This window comes from Pomacea canaliculata, linkage group LG12, assembly GCF_003073045.1.
Source record: "Pomacea canaliculata isolate SZHN2017 linkage group LG12, ASM307304v1, whole genome shotgun sequence".
Classification (NCBI taxonomy): Eukaryota; Metazoa; Mollusca; class Gastropoda; order Architaenioglossa; family Ampullariidae; genus Pomacea; species Pomacea canaliculata.
The window spans coordinates 3,778,867-3,796,148 of NC_037601.1; the positions used below are offsets into that span (position 1 = coordinate 3,778,867).

The 17,282-nt window shown below is 38.3% G+C and overlaps 2 protein-coding genes across 2 annotated transcripts; both read right to left on the reverse strand.

The window, feature by feature from the left end:
* Positions 1–223: 223 nt before the first annotated feature.
* Positions 224–5,918, reverse strand: LOC112576835 (uncharacterized protein PF11_0207-like). The gene is made up of 7 exons (XM_025259619.1): positions 4,646–5,918; positions 3,971–4,106; positions 3,345–3,468; positions 2,610–2,751; positions 2,128–2,252; positions 1,824–2,011; positions 224–1,011 (listed from the first exon to the last, which is right to left on the reverse strand). The coding sequence occupies exons 1-7, from the start codon at positions 5,882–5,884 to the stop codon at positions 749–751; spliced, it is 2,217 nt and encodes a 738-aa protein (XP_025115404.1). The 5' UTR covers positions 5,885–5,918; the 3' UTR covers positions 224–748.
* On the reverse strand, positions 5,852–17,267 carry LOC112576834. The gene is made up of 19 exons (XM_025259618.1): positions 17,146–17,267; positions 16,009–16,100; positions 15,561–15,638; positions 14,901–15,030; positions 14,477–14,740; positions 13,975–14,186; positions 12,844–13,174; positions 11,921–12,073; positions 11,366–11,570; positions 11,021–11,150; positions 10,243–10,467; positions 9,918–9,980; positions 9,588–9,653; positions 8,536–8,791; positions 8,182–8,283; positions 7,612–7,804; positions 7,123–7,307; positions 6,521–6,638; positions 5,852–6,040 (listed from the first exon to the last, which is right to left on the reverse strand). The coding sequence occupies exons 1-19, from the start codon at positions 17,186–17,188 to the stop codon at positions 5,884–5,886; spliced, it is 3,003 nt and encodes a 1,000-aa protein (XP_025115403.1). The 5' UTR covers positions 17,189–17,267; the 3' UTR covers positions 5,852–5,883.
* Positions 17,268–17,282: the final 15 nt, after the last annotated feature.

The following is a 17,282-nucleotide window of genomic DNA, read 5'->3' on the forward strand; positions in this document are numbered from 1 at the left end:
GAAATCTCTTTTTGTTCAGAAACACATGTAGTATGATCTGTTATAGTAAACAGTCGAAGGAACATTGTTTACCTTCCTCAGACTCATCGGAAACACACATGAGAGTGCGATTTGCTGCTTGCATCTTGGGTTCTTGTTTTCCACGTTGTCTCATCTTTGTTTGCAATGTGTTTGCATCTCTGTCCACGCGTTTTGTAAGCTTCTGTCTGCTGTTATTATCTATCTCTTTATCACCCCCCCCCCCCTATGCTTTGGCTTTTGCTTGTTCTGAGTTTCTCGGCCCTTACTCTTTTGGTTCGATTTTTGATCTTTTTGTGCCGATGTGTCGTTTTTGCCTTTTTCTGACTTTTTCACACCCATGTGTCCACTTGTCATTCCGTTTGACTCTGAACATATTTTCGGTTTGCTGTAAGATTTTCCCTTCTGTTTTGACTTTTGCTTTTAGTTTATGCTTTTGTCCACTCTCCTCTATGGTGACGTTTTCTTCTTCTTCTTCTACTACCTTTTCCCCACCCATCTGTTCACTTGTCATTACTTTCGGCTCTGAACATACTTTTGGCGCGCTGTAAGTTTCTCCCTTCTGTTTTGGCTCTGGATTTGTTTGATGCTTTCGTCCTCTCTCTTCTATAGCGACGACACAATCTTGATCCTGTGAAATGTTGTTGTATGTAATCTGTACATTACTTCTTTCTATACCAAAATCCCTCTTTCTTTCTCTGCATTCGAGGGTTTTCACCAAGGCAGGAAATTATGCGTGAGACCCGACCGTGTCAGAGTTCCCTGGACAGTTGCTTGATCTATTAATTTTTTCCTGTTCCTGATACTGGGTTTCCCAAAAATTCTCTTTTTCCAAGTTTTTTGCAACAGACTCTTTACACGAATTGTTTACATTTACGTGTAGTGCTGGCAATTTATAAGCTGACAGTTTGTTTGATTTCTTTTGTTCTGCCTCGTGGACAATAAAGCGAATACCATGATGAATGCTAAATCTCAGCAAACCTCCTGTAATATCTGCAAAAATATTAGTTCTAACACATTTCACAGGTTGTTCTTCCTCAAATAAACTACTTCATGACAAGCAAAGCGAAATACAAGAAAAAGGTTTGATTAATATACGTGATGCAAATATACATACATGCAACAATCTTACTCATCTAAATAAGCTCCCAGTTCGATCCCTACTATACGTACATTTTTTTTACTGGAAATAAAGTAACGGGCTGTATTTAAGCATCTTTCAAAATGTAGCAGTGTGAACAATAAGAAGTACTTTTTCATATTTTCTTTGCATTAACACACAGTTCAACTACCCTTTTTATAGTGCTTGTCAAAAAAAAATTTACTTCATTCCTGATGTTATTAAAGTCATAGCTACAGCTTATTTCAAACGTTTCATAATCCTTTGTTAACGTCATTTGTTTTCTCAAATTTACAAAAAAATACATATTTAACTCAAACATAGTGGCCTTCGGAAGGTGTGATTTAGATGTGATTGTAAACGATTCCTTATCAACACGAAATTTGTATCGGACACGATTGAAGTCGTTAGTATTGAAACTTAACTTTACAATGAATTTGTTTGTCCCTCTATCAAGTTAGAGAGAGGGAGAATAACAGAGGGACACAAAGTAGACTATGATTGTAATGACTATTTTTAGTCTTCATCTTCATTATTATTAGAACTTTTCTAAATTATAATCTATACATCCCTAACTGAGCTGGTGTCAGACTTGGAGGAAAACATTGAAATGGAGCGACAGACCATAGACGAAAAAGAGTTGTGGGAGCTGAAAAGGGATTTAACAAAGGTAAGCTTATATCACCTCTCACATCCTTGTCCCCTAAAGGAGAGTACTTGTAGTCACTCAGCGCTAAGTGAAGGTAATCTGCTGTTGGTTCCTCCGGATGAGGACAATCCCCAATGATAGGGTCCTTGAAGGATGCCAGTATCATTTCAATTCTATTTTTTTGCCGGTTCCCACCAAGCCTTGAAAGCCACTGATGAGCAAATCTGTTGTCAACAGCACAGACGCATTCCTCATAGGGCGAATGAGGACAAACACCTCTATAGAGTCGCTAAGCTATAATTAACTCATTACAGCTTTTACACAAAACGCTGATACTCACATTTTCCACATCTTGAAGAGCAGAGGATAAAGACGAATGCAGGTATCATGGAACATGTCAGCAGACAAACTCATGGACTTACTTTTAATTATTTGTGACACAGTCTTTTCCGGACATAAATTGACCTGTAAATGACATTAGTAAAAATGAACGTAAAAGACATTCATTTAAATACGTATTAGAATTGCAATTTTTAATTAAATGAATAATAAAACAAGTTATTCTGCTAATAAGAAAGTAACTAAGAACATTGTAGTGGTCAGGAATCCAGGTGAATAGATAACTATATAGTCTCCTGTCTGTTGACATCTGAATGTATAGACTGGTGAATTGGGTATTTCTGATAACAACATCTTTAGCATCATGAAGTTGCTTTCATTTTAATCCTGTTGTAGATGTGTATGAAAACAAAAATCACAAAATTCGTTATCTGTTAAATAAAAGTCGTCTTACACTTGGTCTACACAGACAAAATAGCTCACCTGGACCACTGGTTCACACACGGACTGGAAAAAGCACTCAATGATGGCTTCAGCGCGCATGCCCAGGATTGGGTTTTCCTTTTCGACTTTTACCCCGATTTTTGCAGAACAGTTTACGTGAGATATCATTTGATTCTTGAATCTATAACATTATTATTGTAGCATGCTATACATGACAGCAATCTGCATTTGTTTATATCTAACTTTTTTTTAAAAAGTGAAATAACGCTTCTTGCAATTTTGATTAAGATAATAGTGTAGGTGTGTGTAAGAGAAAGAACGGGTCGAGGCTAACACCTCCTATTGATGCTGGCGTTCTGTTGTTGAGTGAGTAAGACAAAGTGACGAACAACACTGAGTTAGAACATCACGAATCGCGTGCACATACAACGAAGCGTGCGTGCTGCAGTACTTTACATCACCCAGCGATTGACACAATTAAATTCCCTGCAGCGTGGCGCAAGATTTCTTACAACAACAAATATACTCAGGAACTGCAGAGCTTAGCTGTTTGATTGGAGACCAGATTAAGACTTTTGGTGGTGAAATAGTCAGGTGATTGTGAGTACCTGCTAAAACACGGCATTTACACAAGTCTTTCTATTGACTTACCTGTTGGATATCCCATTAGCTTCAGGACCTACATCGGGGAAACGGAGAACTAACATATCGCGTTAATGTGGGTAACTGCTAACCAATGGACCTACTTGGAGATAGACAACCTATCTCCCTTGCCTGTCTGTTTCCACAAAAAAGCGGAGGTCCGCAGGCAGTTTGTTGACTTGGATGAGATCATTCAAAATCTTGCGTGTATACACTGCGTGTTCGATTCCTTCTGAGTCAGTCGTTCTCAATTCCTCTGCAATGTTTGAACAAGTAATATGCATGAAAGATCAAACAAACGCTTATTTATACCAATTACAATCGATTCTTCCAAACTGAAACCCAGCTTCTTTTAGTTTAGAAGTTTAGAAATATGTCTATCATTATTTTTTCTCTCTCTCCCCCCCTCCTTTTTTTCTAAGTCACTAAGTTCTATAAAAGTGTGGACAAGATGTGTGTGTTTGGTTGTTGCTGTTGTTTTATATATAAAAGCACAGACGTGATTTCCGCAGTGAAACTATGAAAAAAAAAATACTTTGTGAGAATACATACAGTCTTCTCAATATCCCCATTATAACTAATATGTATTTATTCTATATATTATTTTCAACCTAAAAAAAGCTGGTAATAAAGCTGTGCTATCTCTGTGTCACAAAAATTAATCACCATTAAAGCTATTACTTCTTTCACTTTTCTTAAATGTTCGTGTTTAATAAATGCGAGTAGTAGCATGTACACTCAAATTACAGAATACGTACTGTCTGATGTCAGATGATCCTTCGCATTCTGGAGCTCTTGCTTGAGATAAATTTCAAATAATTTTCTTTCAAGTGGTGTATTCAGAGAACGCGTGAACTTTGCCATCTTTTTAATCACGGGTCGCAACGACTCAAACTGGAATAATAATTTTTTTTTTAAACATTTATTTTACATTAACACATTACATTTACATGACAAAATCATCAAAATCATATTCCTTGAATTATAACGAGCATACATAACAATATCACAAGCATTATATAGTGCCAGGCATTTTTTCCCAACATTTTGTGCAGAACTCTGATTTAAAGTAATTTCAATATACTATCTAGTATCTAACAACTAGCCATTCGCTCCATTGCACTTTTTGGTCTCCTTGTTACATGACTGGCTGAGAAATATTTAGTACGTGCTTACTGATTAGGCTTTGCCAATATGCAACTTTTGAATCACCTGTATACACGGTCGCAACATCTACAATATGCAAGCGTGATGGGAGTAGTACACACTTGCAGTGTTGTCAAAATAGTTGATAATGCACTAATTATAAGAATAGTCCAGTGGTGGAAAAAGTGGACAAAGCGCATAGAAACAGTGGACAAAACGCACTCAATCTTAAGAAGATAAAGGTTGATACAGTCGCAAAAAAACAAAATAAAAAATGTAAAACTTACCAGCTTTGCCTTTACTGTTAGAACCTTTGACCTAGCATGCACTGCTGGTGATGATTCTGTTGATTCTTGTTTAACTTGCTCTATTAAACATTCTGCTTGGTATCCTCTTTTTTCTTCTTTCCCTTTGCGTATTTCTTCTTTTATAGATTCAACAGAATATTCCATATTTTCTAACTGTTCTTTCTCTGGTAAAAATTCTGTTTCTGTTTGGTATCCTTCTGTTTCTTCTTCAATCTCTTGTATTTCCTCCTTTATTACAGCTGGTGAAGAATATGTGTGTGGCTGTAAGATTCGTGAAGTGAATTTGTGCGTCTGTGCATCTGTGGGTGTCTGGCTCTTTATTTCCGCTAAATTTTTCTCGTCAGCTACCTTCTGCATACTTTTTTTCGTTTTGAAATCTTTCTGTTTCTTCTCTTTAATTTCTTCTCTTGTTGTTTCTTCTTTTTTTGATATTTCAGCCTGTCTCTTTGACATCATTTGGTTCAGAGAAGTTGTTCCGAGCGATGTTCCTTCATCGTCCTCTCCTTTCTTCTTCAATTTCTCTTTGACTTCTTCTTGTTCTTCCTCTTCTTCTACTTCTTTTATTTCGTCTTCTTCTTCTTCTTCTTCTGTTTCTATTTCTTTCTTTAATATTTTAGCCTGTCTTTTTGATGTCATTTGGTTAAGAGAAGATGTTCCGATCGATGTTCTTTTATCGTCTTCCCCACCTTTCTTCTTCTGTATTTTCTCTTGTTCATAATCTTTAAAGACTTCCTTATTTTTGTGCAAAGTCTCCACTTTGGTAGCTTCCGGGTTCTGTTCCTCTTCACTTTCCGTCCCACTAACCGATTTTATCTCATTCTCCTCTTCCTGGTCCTTATTTTTTTCATTCTTAGCCTGTGGTTTTGTCTTTCTCTCTCCAGAACTTTCCTTTCTTGTCTTGTATTTACCCTCCTCCAAGTCTCCGAGAGTATCTGATCTTTCTTTTCTTTCTTTTTTCTCTTTGCCTTCTTTTTTTTCTTTTTTCTTCTTTCCTTCTTTTTTTTCTTCTTTCTCTTTGATTTCTTTTTTTTCTTTCTTCTTCTTGCTTTCTTTACTTTCTTCATTTTCTTCTTTCCTCTCCAAGTCTTTGATAGTCTCTCGGCTTTGTTTACCTTCATCTACGACCTTGCTTTCTGTGTGTTTTTCTCTTTTCTCTTTTTGGACATTTGCTCTCTCTTTCTCGACTTTTCCTTTTTGTTTCTTGCTCTTTAGTTTCATTAATATCTTCTTCCTCTTTTCTTTTTCTTCTGGCCCCTTGTTTTTACCTCTTGTTTCAAAAGAAAGTTTTCTAGCCAGTCGTCCTTGTTGGTTTCCTGGTCGAAAAGTGATAGGTCTACTTTTTGTAGCTGTAGATCCTCCACGTATTTCTTAAACCTATTGAACAACAATAAACAACACAATAATAAAAAAAAGGATTTTTTGGCTTATTCTGTATCGGAAAGTTGTATAACGGTATGAGTGTTATTTATTTTAATTTTAATTATCATTACTTTGATGCTTATCCTAATTTCAAGAATTTTCGCAAGAAAGAAATACCTCTGATACTTGTCTCCATTCTTGTTATTAAGAACCCCTGTGGTTTCCATGAACATATACTTCTTATTTACTATTTGTAAATAGTCTTTGAGTCATTTTGGGTGTATCTTGTCTCAACCTAATGTCTTAATCACGTTTTGCCTGAAGAAAGGCTACAAATCACCACCGTTTTGTTATTAACTGCGTTTTTAGATTCCGTACAAAGAACGACCTGACGACTTTTTAAGCAAGTTTACTTTAAAAACACAATAAAGATTTCTTCTTTTCGTGTCTTTGGCTTGTCTGTCACTATCTTAGTCACAACAGAAAACAACTCACCATGTTTTTTCTATCTGTTTTTCCAAAGATAACTGAACTGAGTGCAGGTTTTTCAGGTTGAGACTTTTGTCAATCCTAACTGTCATAGGCAGCTCTTCGCCAAAGGTCAGAATCCTCTCTGTGTACAAAATAGAGCACTAACAGCAAAACACGTTTTTCAAAGACATATTGAAAGAGTAGCTCTTAGTGCTGTCTACAATATTCTTGAGAAATTGATACGATATCCTTACACTCTCAGACACAGGCTTAAATATTAGCGAAAGTGAATGCTCATGATCATCACTTAATGGCTAAGAATCTCCAAAATATCATTGTTAAATTGGTGTTAAATGGGTAAATGTATACAGTTTCTTAGTACAGATGTTGATCAAAGGAGTGTGTCTAGATATTCTTAAAAATGACAAACGTTTAGAGTATATTAAATGAAAGGTAGATAATGTCTAGTCTTAAGCACAAATGTAGAGAGGTTAAGCATACGTCTTTCATAATCGTTTCCTCAATAAGCGATAACAATTAAAATGGAATATCAGCCCATTCGGTAGAAACTTTTGAAAAGGTGCCAAGCATTCACGAATCAGTTTCACAGCACACAAAATCGTTACCACCATTCCCGAAATACTGTTCTATGATGCCGGCGACCATTGTCTCCTGCTCTGTTTGATCCAGGAGCCGCAAGGCGTCCTGCACATCCTCGACAAAAGCGACTGCTTTCAACTGACCCTTCAGCTCTAAATACTTCTTGAAAACGTTGAACTGCATCTCGTCTGCTAAGATGTCCAAAAATTTTCTAAAGAAATGAACACAAAAAAGATCAGAGTGTGTGTGTGTGTGATAGAGAGTGGGCAAGATAAATAAGTAAAGAAATTAAGAACAAAACATACGAGTTAACCATCAATAATACTTATTCTTCATGCATTCAGGGAAAAATACCTATAATGCGCAACACAATACATGCATTATATAATAATCTCATGTACAGTAATTTAGAGCGACACACAGACATTATATTGCAAAAGCAGACAGAAAAAAAAAACCAGGAAGAATGACGGAGGGGAAAACAGACATAACTAGAATCAAGACACTCAGAGTACCTTGGAGTTTTTGGAAGTTTAAGCACCAGTTTTCTTCTTCTTCTTCTATATTCCAAGAGATCGTTCATTGTTAAAGTATGCATAGGCCCCAACCTATTGATTACAGGGGAAAGGAAATCTTCCATCAAAGGCGATGGTTTTAGTAACGTCGCCCTGGACATTCGCTGCTTTGGTCGAAGACTGGCCAAAAATCCTAGTCAAAGATAAAATTTCTGCAGTCTCCAATCCACTGTCCTCATGTCTGTCACCTGTAAGCTGGATCTAGGTTCCAATTCTTCTTTCATAAAGCATTCAGTTGTTACAAATTTTATGTTCATTTGAACCAAAGTGATCACCTGCCCTTTACTCGTACCCAATGTGTTAAACAATCGTCATTACGACTTAGCTATTCTCATAAGCATTTCTTGCGATAATATTTTAAAATGATCTCTTTAGTTTTATCGTTGTGTCTTAGGAATGGCAAGAAATACATTTTACAGCAATTATATATATAGTTTATGCTGTATAATGAATTTTTTTATTCAAAGGAATTTGTAAAACAATTGCAAAAAGAAAGTGTGCAATACATACTGTGAGTGACAGGAGCCGAGAAAGGAATGTGCAGGCTACCATAGTCAGACCCCACAATTCTTGCCAAAGAAGCCACATCACAGACCTGTGCGTCTGGCAGATCTGCCGTACAAGTATCACATATTCTAGTGTGCGACAATTGTTCTGTTGCCAATGACGGAACCGTACGAGAAATAATCTGGTCACTTGAGAAGGTGTCAAGTATATGCGACCTGATAAAATACTTTAACAATCAGTTGAAACTTTTGGGTCTTCCTACAAAATCCTAGTCTTATCATCAATAGCTTAATCATATTTTACCTCTCGTTCTGCTTTCTTTAGTTTCCAGTAAAACTCAGTGCTCATCAACAGTACCTTCTCGCAGGACGATAAGAAACTGAAAGGCCAGTAAGCGATGCTGTTCGCCCAGGACACCAACAACGCCATTATACTTGGTGCCACGAGGATCCGTGGGTCGCAGACATTCCATGTCTCCATCTGGATCGTGTTTGGGATCCTCTCTCCAGGGATCTGAGAGACAGCGGCGATCAGCAAATGTTCGCAATGACGCTGCCTCGTTTCTCCGCTTCAGCAAGGAATGCAGGACCGAAGGTATCTGCATTGGCAGACCCTAAAGACAGATAAGCTTTGGCAAGTTAAACTGAATAATACTTCACCTTTTTAGTTGTTTTCTGGAAAAAAAGTTGTGAAATATCATGATTTGCACAGTAATCAGAGAAGAGATCCTGACAAGTCTTGCAATCGTTAACAGTTTGAAGCTTAGCCTTTTTTTAGCATTCAGAAGATTATTCCAATTATATTTCAAATAAATCCGTCTAACGTTCTTTAAACTATCTCTATATTTTGCACAAAGTAGTAATTTAAACGTGTCTGGGTACACTAGTTAATATGTTCAAAACAATGGTTTTCATCTTTAGTATTCGGAGTTTTAAAATTTTACGAAATTGCAGTAAAATGAAAAGATATATCGATAAATAAAACTGTAGTGAGATGAAGATTTGGAACTCTTGAGAATTTGCATTAACTATTGATTGCAAACTAGGAAGCTAAAACGTAAGTCAGGAACAAAAGCGACTGTTTTCAACTGACCCTTCAGCTCTAAATACTTCTTGAAAACGTTGAACTGCATCTCGTCTGCTAAGATGTCCAAAAATTTTCTAAAGAAATGAACACAAAAAAGATCAGAATGTGTGTGTGTGATAGAGAGTGGGCAAGATAAATAAGTAAAGAAATTAAGAAAAAAACATACGAGTTAACCATCAATAATACTTATTCTTCATGCATTCAGGGAAAAATACCTATAATGTTTAACCTATATAAATTTGTAGGCGACCTAGAAAACTGAAAGTCGCGTACTCGCGAGAAACCCAGCTGACTGAAATCTTTAGCTCTCCCAGATAACTCACCGATGACATTATGTCCTCAGCTTGTGAATCCTGTTCTAAGTTGAGCAAAGGGCTGCTTGAATCCATCTGTCATAGGAATTTTTTTAATATTTTTTACCCATCTTATAGGATCAGTGGATGAGGGAAAAATATTGATCATTTTCTGTATTGGTTTGTATATTACTGTATAATGTGTGAATGTGAGAACAGCTTGGTGAGCACAAGAACAGAAAACTGTAATGTGTATAATGATATTAATGCACACGAAACATGTGATCAAAAGATGTCTAAACATAGCAGGGTGAAGAAATCAGATCTTAAGCTTAACTAGATGTGCACTCAGTAACTGACCGCGTGCTTTCGAAAATCTTGTCTGTCATAAAGGATGAACTGCGTCATGGGGATACTGAGTACCTGCCACACAGACGACCGTAAAGAAGCTTTGTTGGTAAGAACTTTTCCTCTAGTCTCAGTCAAAAAAACCGAAAGTATTACAGAAGCAAACCTTTGCCGTAGTAAAAGAGCATAAAAGGGATAAAAAAAATATTTACACATGAGTTATCCTTAGAATACAGAATAAATAGATCAAGCATGGAACGTTATTATGTAGGCAATGTTTTCATGAAAATCTGCTTACTGCTATGAAAGTCCAGTGACTAGTTGCATTGTGACTTACATTGGACACGACGTCCAATGTTGAGTTGATGAGTGGTGACCATCTGGCTTTTCTGATGTCCTCCAGAAGACTCAGACGAATCTTGTATTCTAAGATGCTGGCATCAATACCACTGCCCATTAGAAATCTGTTTACCATATAACGGATGTGTTGTGTGTGTGCGTCGGCGATCATACAGAAGTACTTTGTGTCCATAATTTCCCCCATTCGGTTAAGATCATGCAACTGCAAAAGTCACATAAAACATTACAGCATTTAATGTGGTAATGTGCTATCCTCTTTAAAAAGCTATTTATAATGAAATAAAAAACGCTGTGAGAAAGGATATTTAATATGTCTTTCACATAATTTATGGCCTATAAAAAATACGTCAGTTCCACGAGCATTACTCCTTACTTCAGTGAACATAGTTGTCAATAGTTGTGATTATATCAATTAACTAGTCCGTCTGTCGGTCTTCCTCTGCAGTAATGACACTTTCCATATTTATTAATTGTTCCTTGATTCCTCTTTCTGCTTTCTGTCTTTTATTATTTGTCTGTGTAGTTGTTTCTCCTTTTATCCTTTATATTTTGTCCATGTTTCCTACTTGTCAAGCGCTTAGCATACTCCTTCGTGAGCCTGATTATTCGCTGTATAAATTACACGTTTATTGTTTCAGCAAGTTCCCACTGAAGTATATAGGAAATAACGGAAAGAAAAATACCACGAATAATTGATATACATAAAACGGAAACGTTTGCCTGTCCAAAATAATGGAGAGCAAACAACGGATGACCTGCTGATACCGGCGCATAGCTGACCAGAAGTCAAAGTAGCTCAAATACAGCTGCTGGGCCTGACCACGCAGGTAAGAACGGAACGGACTGCCGGCCAAGTCGTCGCAAGCCAGCAGGCACAGGGTTCGCCTGCACAAAGTTCCTTTCTTTTTAGAATGTGATGCCTTCCGAAACAAGCACTTGCGTTGTGTCAACAAAAAGACAAGCATTTAACTTGCTTTTCAAGGAGTTCGCAAATTAAATTGTCACTTTAATGTGAAATACTTAAAAGTAAAACCTGACAGTAAATAGTACTAACAAATTATGTAATTGCGTTCTCCATGAAAGCACCAAGATGTGCATACCTGTCAGTCACTGGCTTCTCTTGGTCCAGGTGTCGATAGCCGAAGAGGTAATGCCGCAGCAGCTGGTTGAGGTAAAGCATGGGTTCGGGCTTAAGGGCCATCTCTTTCAGGGCAAGTCTCATCATATTCAACCTGACCTTACTGTCGTCTTCATCTTCCAGCTCTTCTGACACCTTTCCCCCCTTCTCCTCCTCGTGTCGTTTGTCTGTAGTAACAGTTTTTCTGTGTTATCTTTTTTGTTATTAAGATTTTTTTGCGCTCTCGTCGATAAGCACTTAGTATTGCATATTGCAAATCCAACAGTTTTTCGGTTACAATGCAAATTTACCTTTTTGCCGGTCTTTTATATATTGAATGTAGAGAATTGAGAGGTAAGAACAGGCGATGTGTGTAAACTTGAACGGATTTGTGAATCTTGTGCTATTTTAAACATGTACGATACTTAAACTTTATTTTATATTGAAAGTATTGAACTTCCCAACATACTGGCCTTCTGATATCAATCTGCTAAAGTCACTAAATCTGCTAAAATTTCACTGCAAGGCAACCACTTACTTTCTTGTTCAGGAAAGTCGCAATAATGTTCTATGTCCAGCAGCTCTTCTACAACACACGTCTCTGTTCGGTCCTCTTCACTGGTGTCGCCCTGAGTCTGAGAGTCTCGTCCTTGCGTTTTCTCTATACTTGGAAGTTTTTGCACAATGACACCTGTGACACAACAAACTCATTAAGACATGCGAGGCTTATATGGGTTTTCTAACTGAATCACGAGCAAAGCTAGGAAACGCAGCACAGAGCGTTCACGAAGCAGAACCGGCCATGAAAGCCAAAACATAAAAAAAACTGGATCACACATGTCTTTAAACTTCACATTTAAAGAATGACAATCTAATATGCCCGAAAAGACGTGTTTTTGGTTAAATTTAAGGAGAAGTATCTATGCTAAATGATAACCAGGCTATTGATTCAGGTAGTGGTTCATTAGAGTGCAAAGCGAGAAACTATACGTAAATCATGACGAAAGTTGCAATCGCTAAACACTATTTTTTTTATATTCGCGGTGCCACAGGAGCCACATAAATCATATCTAGCATGGGGTATTTAGGTGGGACATTAAAATGCGTGGACGCTCTCCATTATCACACACTGTATCCATGGCATTTCTCAAAGGACTAGTGGGATATACTGGAGGGTTAAGTCGTTACGTCACGTTTGTACAGAGATACACCATATTAATATATATATAGTTCCAGCTTTCCTATTGGCTTGGGCCTTCACATAGTAAACGTGTCCTGACATCTCTTTTCTTGATCTCCTGGGCATAGTGATATTTCTAGGCGCGTATCGTGAAGGGATAACGAGTATTGCATCTATCCAGATTTGGGAAAATCGCTTCCACAGAGATTTTCCTAATCATAAGCAATAAAATTTGCATTACACAAGATATATAAGACTTATGTGAGAGTGAACATGTCTACCTATATCCTCAGGATGCAGTTGATCTCTGGTCGCTAGGTGACTATGCCCCATTGCTAGCGCTGAAATCCTCGATGCTCTGGTCACCTGCAGATTGGGTGGGTAGGCAAAGCAGATTTCCTGAGGACTACTCGTGATATGCGTAGAAGATAAAGATGCTTGAGACAATGTCGATGAAGAAGCTGAGATTATTGGCATGCTCCATTCATCTTTACTAGAATATGCATCGTGTCTTAGGTCACCCGAGACTTCGAAAAGGGTACATCTTCTGATTAGCATCTTCAGATCTGTAAAGTTCTGGATGACGCTCCTTGTTGGAACTCTAAACAGTTCCTGAAAAGCAGCGTTGCTATTTATAGTACACTTAACGTCTATCTATATCACACTTCACATCGTCTCTCTTACCTCAATGACAATGGTTGATCGTATTATTCACCAACCTGTAGCTGAGAATAAAGCACATCTGTCAGGCCTGGGGCTAGTGTTCTGCATTTCATTTCTCTGAGCCTTGCCTGTTTAAATCATCTTCTTTGCTCTCTTTTTTCTCTTTTCTCGCTCTCTGTAGGTGCACTTTGGGATTTTATTTTTCGTTGTTTGTTGTTGTGTGAACTCTCAGTGGGTGTTCCAACGGCGAAACAGTTAAAGAGTTGGGGGAGGGATTAGTGTTTTATGTAAAGCCAGCATCTAAGGCTATATCACAGCAAGGCAGTGAGACCTGTAAACAGATGCCACATGCAAAGAAAGAACAGCGTGCCCGAGACAAGAGCTGAACCCAGTACAACCACCCCTCGCTGTATGGTGACACGCGCTAACCATTGCTCCACCTGACCGCCCTACAACAGCTAAAGAGCTTGTCACGGATAAAGACTGACTGTCCTGGGTTCAGATCCCGTCTCGTGTCGGTTACTTCGCCGAGATACAACCTCAGTTGCTGGTTTGGTGTAAAATACAAATTTAAAAAACTAACCTGAGGTGTGAGACACTATGTCGTTACATCACTATACATGTTTACTCATCGCGTTATTTGTCAATATCTTCCTTACTGTCTTATTTTTAGAATCAATATCTTAGATTCTATATGAATTGTGTCAATGCCTTTAGAGTCGTGTCATCCCATAGTCTCCACATCTCACCTCCAGTGTCGAAAAGGGCTGGGTGGAGAGCACGTGCATGACGTAACAAGGAGCCCAGTAAGAGCGCAAGGCTTCCAGAAGCACGCAATGCACCTGCGCCAAGGCTTCAGATGACGACAGGTCGACCTCGCAAGAGGGCACGTAGCGAGCATTCATCAGTTGCGCTGACAACTCAGTTTCAGAATCCGGCACCACAGGAAAAGACAGGAGATCTATAATTATTAAAGAAAAAGTAAAAAAATAAAAAAATAAAGCAAGTGTTTGCGTCAATCAATATATAGATCAACAGATAAACACTTGGGGGAAAATTTTAGTAGCAAGCAAAAACGAAAGTTAGCTATTTGTGTATTACATCTAAATTTCAATACCTCGTAGACACAAGTGTTCACTGGAAGTCATCTTCAAATAACGCAGTGACAGGAAACGGGGAAAGGTTATCTTACAAGAGACGTGGAGCAGACCTATATGTATTTTTTGACATATATAAAAGCCCGGATGGTACCCAGTGTAACAACTCTGCACAGCGTGTTAGACAGTTTGTCAACTGCCTTGGCGTGGAGATAGCGCCGCTGGATCTCGTGGAATATCTCCCGTCGCTTGACCAACACGCGCGTCTGTCGGAATCGTTGCACGTGCAGCCAGCACCCAAAAACGTTCAAGCCGGACGAAGCCCGGAGGTGCTCTCGGAACAGGTACATGCCAGCCACGCTGCCCAGGAGGTTGTTGGCGAACACCTGCAGCGCATGATGGGTTTGCCTGTCGCACTCTGCACCAATAAATTCCCCGCAATGTATCACATGGTCTTTACGTCAACCTCGCATTTTTGAACGTCTCAACAGCCACAGACGCACACAAGTCCCCTAAGAATAATCATGCCATAATAAAGTACACTAAGCTGTATAACCACAGCCAATGTAAGAAATTACCTAGATCCTTGAACCTCAGCTCAAAGTCGAGGTTTCGCAATTTATGGCACAGCTGATATTCCAGAAAGAGGTGTGTCTTTGTGAACAGGTGAAACCTGCGTGCGGCCAGCCATGCCACAACCCTGTCATGCTTTACAAACAAACAGTAACTTTAGATGGATGCCACCTATTTCTTTTTCGTTTATCCGAGCACTGCACAGGCTAATAGCCACAACAAATGTTTTATAAATCGCATGTCTGTTAAAAATAAACTTTTTCAAAATCTACCAAGGATTTTTTTACCATGTAAAGACGGAGTAATTTTCAAACCAGTGCACACATGCACACACGCAGCACGGACGTGTATAGGTGGACTGATGACTTTCTGCAGAGACCAACGCTTGCGAAGTACTCCGTTGTCATGAATGTGACTAAACCGGAAGCTTTGTTTACATTAGCCTCGTTCTAGTAGTTGAGCGTCTTAAAGCAGTCCATTATTACAAGTTCATGCACACACACGCACACAGAAAGAGAGAGCTTCCATTGCGAACATGGCGACAGTGCTAAGGAAGACGGCTGAATTTCTTGGTATATGTTTTATATCATAGGCTGCGATAATTTTCATAATATTATAATATAATAAGATTATCAAAGCTTAAATGATAAGAAAATAAGACTCACATCGACTGCTTCAAAAACTGTAGGGTCGAAAATAAAACGCCTCTCATGCAGCTTAAACAGCACTCTTTGACCGAATACCTGAAAATTATTTATAAACAGCAGGACAGTCAAATGAACATCAGTATTTGTCATCAGTTTGTAACATATTTTGAGCATAACTTCCCAGCAATATTTAGTTTTTAGTAATATCTGTGACTACTGACTACAAAGTAGTCGGGTGATGACGACTAACATGTAGGGGTGTTAACATTGGTGGCTGACATGACATATGCCCTTTTTTTCATCAAGGGGAGATCAGGAAGTCGTTCTGCAATTCGTTTTCCTCACAAATTGTCACAAACCCACTCATTCAACGCAAGCGCCTGCCCAGACGCACCTACAGACAAAAAGAGACACATATACAAGGTTCAAAAAATTGCCCAGTGCTAGACAGAGCGAGATATGTTACCGGCAGGTTAAGAAAAACGTTGAAATAGTCAACAAAGAAGTTGTCACCGAGATGCTTTGTCAGCAGTTCTTCGGTATTCCTCAACCTGTCCTCTGTAACAGATTTTAAAAAAGCCAAAGCCCCAACATTCTTAAACTGCGAGGTTAATTCAGTTTGTTTCCAATGGGAGACATTTTGAGAATTATTGCTATAATGCTGTAGCCTTGTATTTTTAGATTGAAACCTGAACACTACGTAGTAGCCAACAACTAAAACTAACACAAAACCTTAATAAAAAGTGACTTTAAAAAATGTGAACTGGTCATAGACACCACCAACTCAGTTACACAATTTAAAGCAGAGAACCTAGTGGTCAGATCAATGGCATCCGATCCCGACAGCACGTCCACTCGCTGGTTTGATCTCCGAGTGGCGCAGCTCACCAGCTTCCCCAGCCGTGGAATGAATATCTGACTTCTTCGAGGAGAAAGGTGAAATGGCGAGAGGACCTCCCTTACGAAACAAGCTTGCAACGAGTTAAGTGAGTTACGGGGTTAGAACTACCTTTATCCAATTTACTTTGATCTTGTAGGAACTGGAGAAAAACCGTCCTGAAAATTCACTTTTATCAAGTTTCGCCTATTATAATGACTTCATTAAGAAGTATGGAGTGTATTCTGGTCGGTTCTTATTGCTACTATCGTTAAAGCGTTGTCCTTGCTCATTTTGTAGCCATTTAGTATCGAAATAAAGTAATTTTAACAAAATATTAACCTTGAATTTACCCTTCATATATTTCCTTGGTATTCTTCGTCTTTGTAGGGTGTACTTGCACTGATTTTGTTTTGTCTCTTATGCATAAACGTAGGTAGATTTGAAGTACTACTGTCTGCATTTTGTGAGCTAATCTTTTTCGAATTTAAAACACTTAATTGCGCATACGAATTACAACCGATCTGCAGTGCATTCGAACTGAGACCAATTCATTATGTGAATGATGGCGTTCTCCACAATGGATAACATTTTTTTACTAAAAGTACTAGTACACTCTGCCATACAGAAGCATAGGGATAAAATTAAATATTAAGCTGCAACCAATTTTCATCAGATTTTAAATTATTCGCCGTGTACTAGTTAAAACTACATAGCAGTTCTTACCTTTTAACCATGTCTTGTTTAGACTTTTGATAAAATTGGACATTTTGTAGGAGGCTACCGGTGGGAACTAAATCGTACAAAAGCATCGAAGGAAAGACATCACAATCTAACAACAGATATGCAAGTATCACAATCTA

Coding starts and splice junctions, on each gene's coding strand:
- LOC112576835 (XM_025259619.1), bottom strand. CDS start 5,884: ATGAAACTAAAGAGCAAGAAACAAAAAGGAAAAGTCGAGAAAGAGAGA. Junction 3,469..3,970: donor GGATCATCTGACATCAGACA/GTACGTATTCTG, acceptor CAAACATTGCAG/AGGAATTGAGAACGACTGAC. Junction 2,012..2,127: donor CTCTTCAAGATGTGGAAAAT/GTGAGTATCAGC, acceptor TGTTGACAACAG/ATTTGCTCATCAGTGGCTTT.
- LOC112576834 (XM_025259618.1), bottom strand. CDS start 17,188: ATGTCCAATTTTATCAAAAGTCTAAACAAGACATGGTTAAAAG. Junction 8,284..8,535: donor TCTTATCGTCCTGCGAGAAG/GTACTGTTGATG, acceptor CTTGTACGGCAG/ATCTGCCAGACGCACAGGTC. Junction 7,308..7,611: donor AAACTTCCAAAAACTCCAAG/GTACTCTGAGTG, acceptor TCATTTCTTTAG/AAAATTTTTGGACATCTTAG.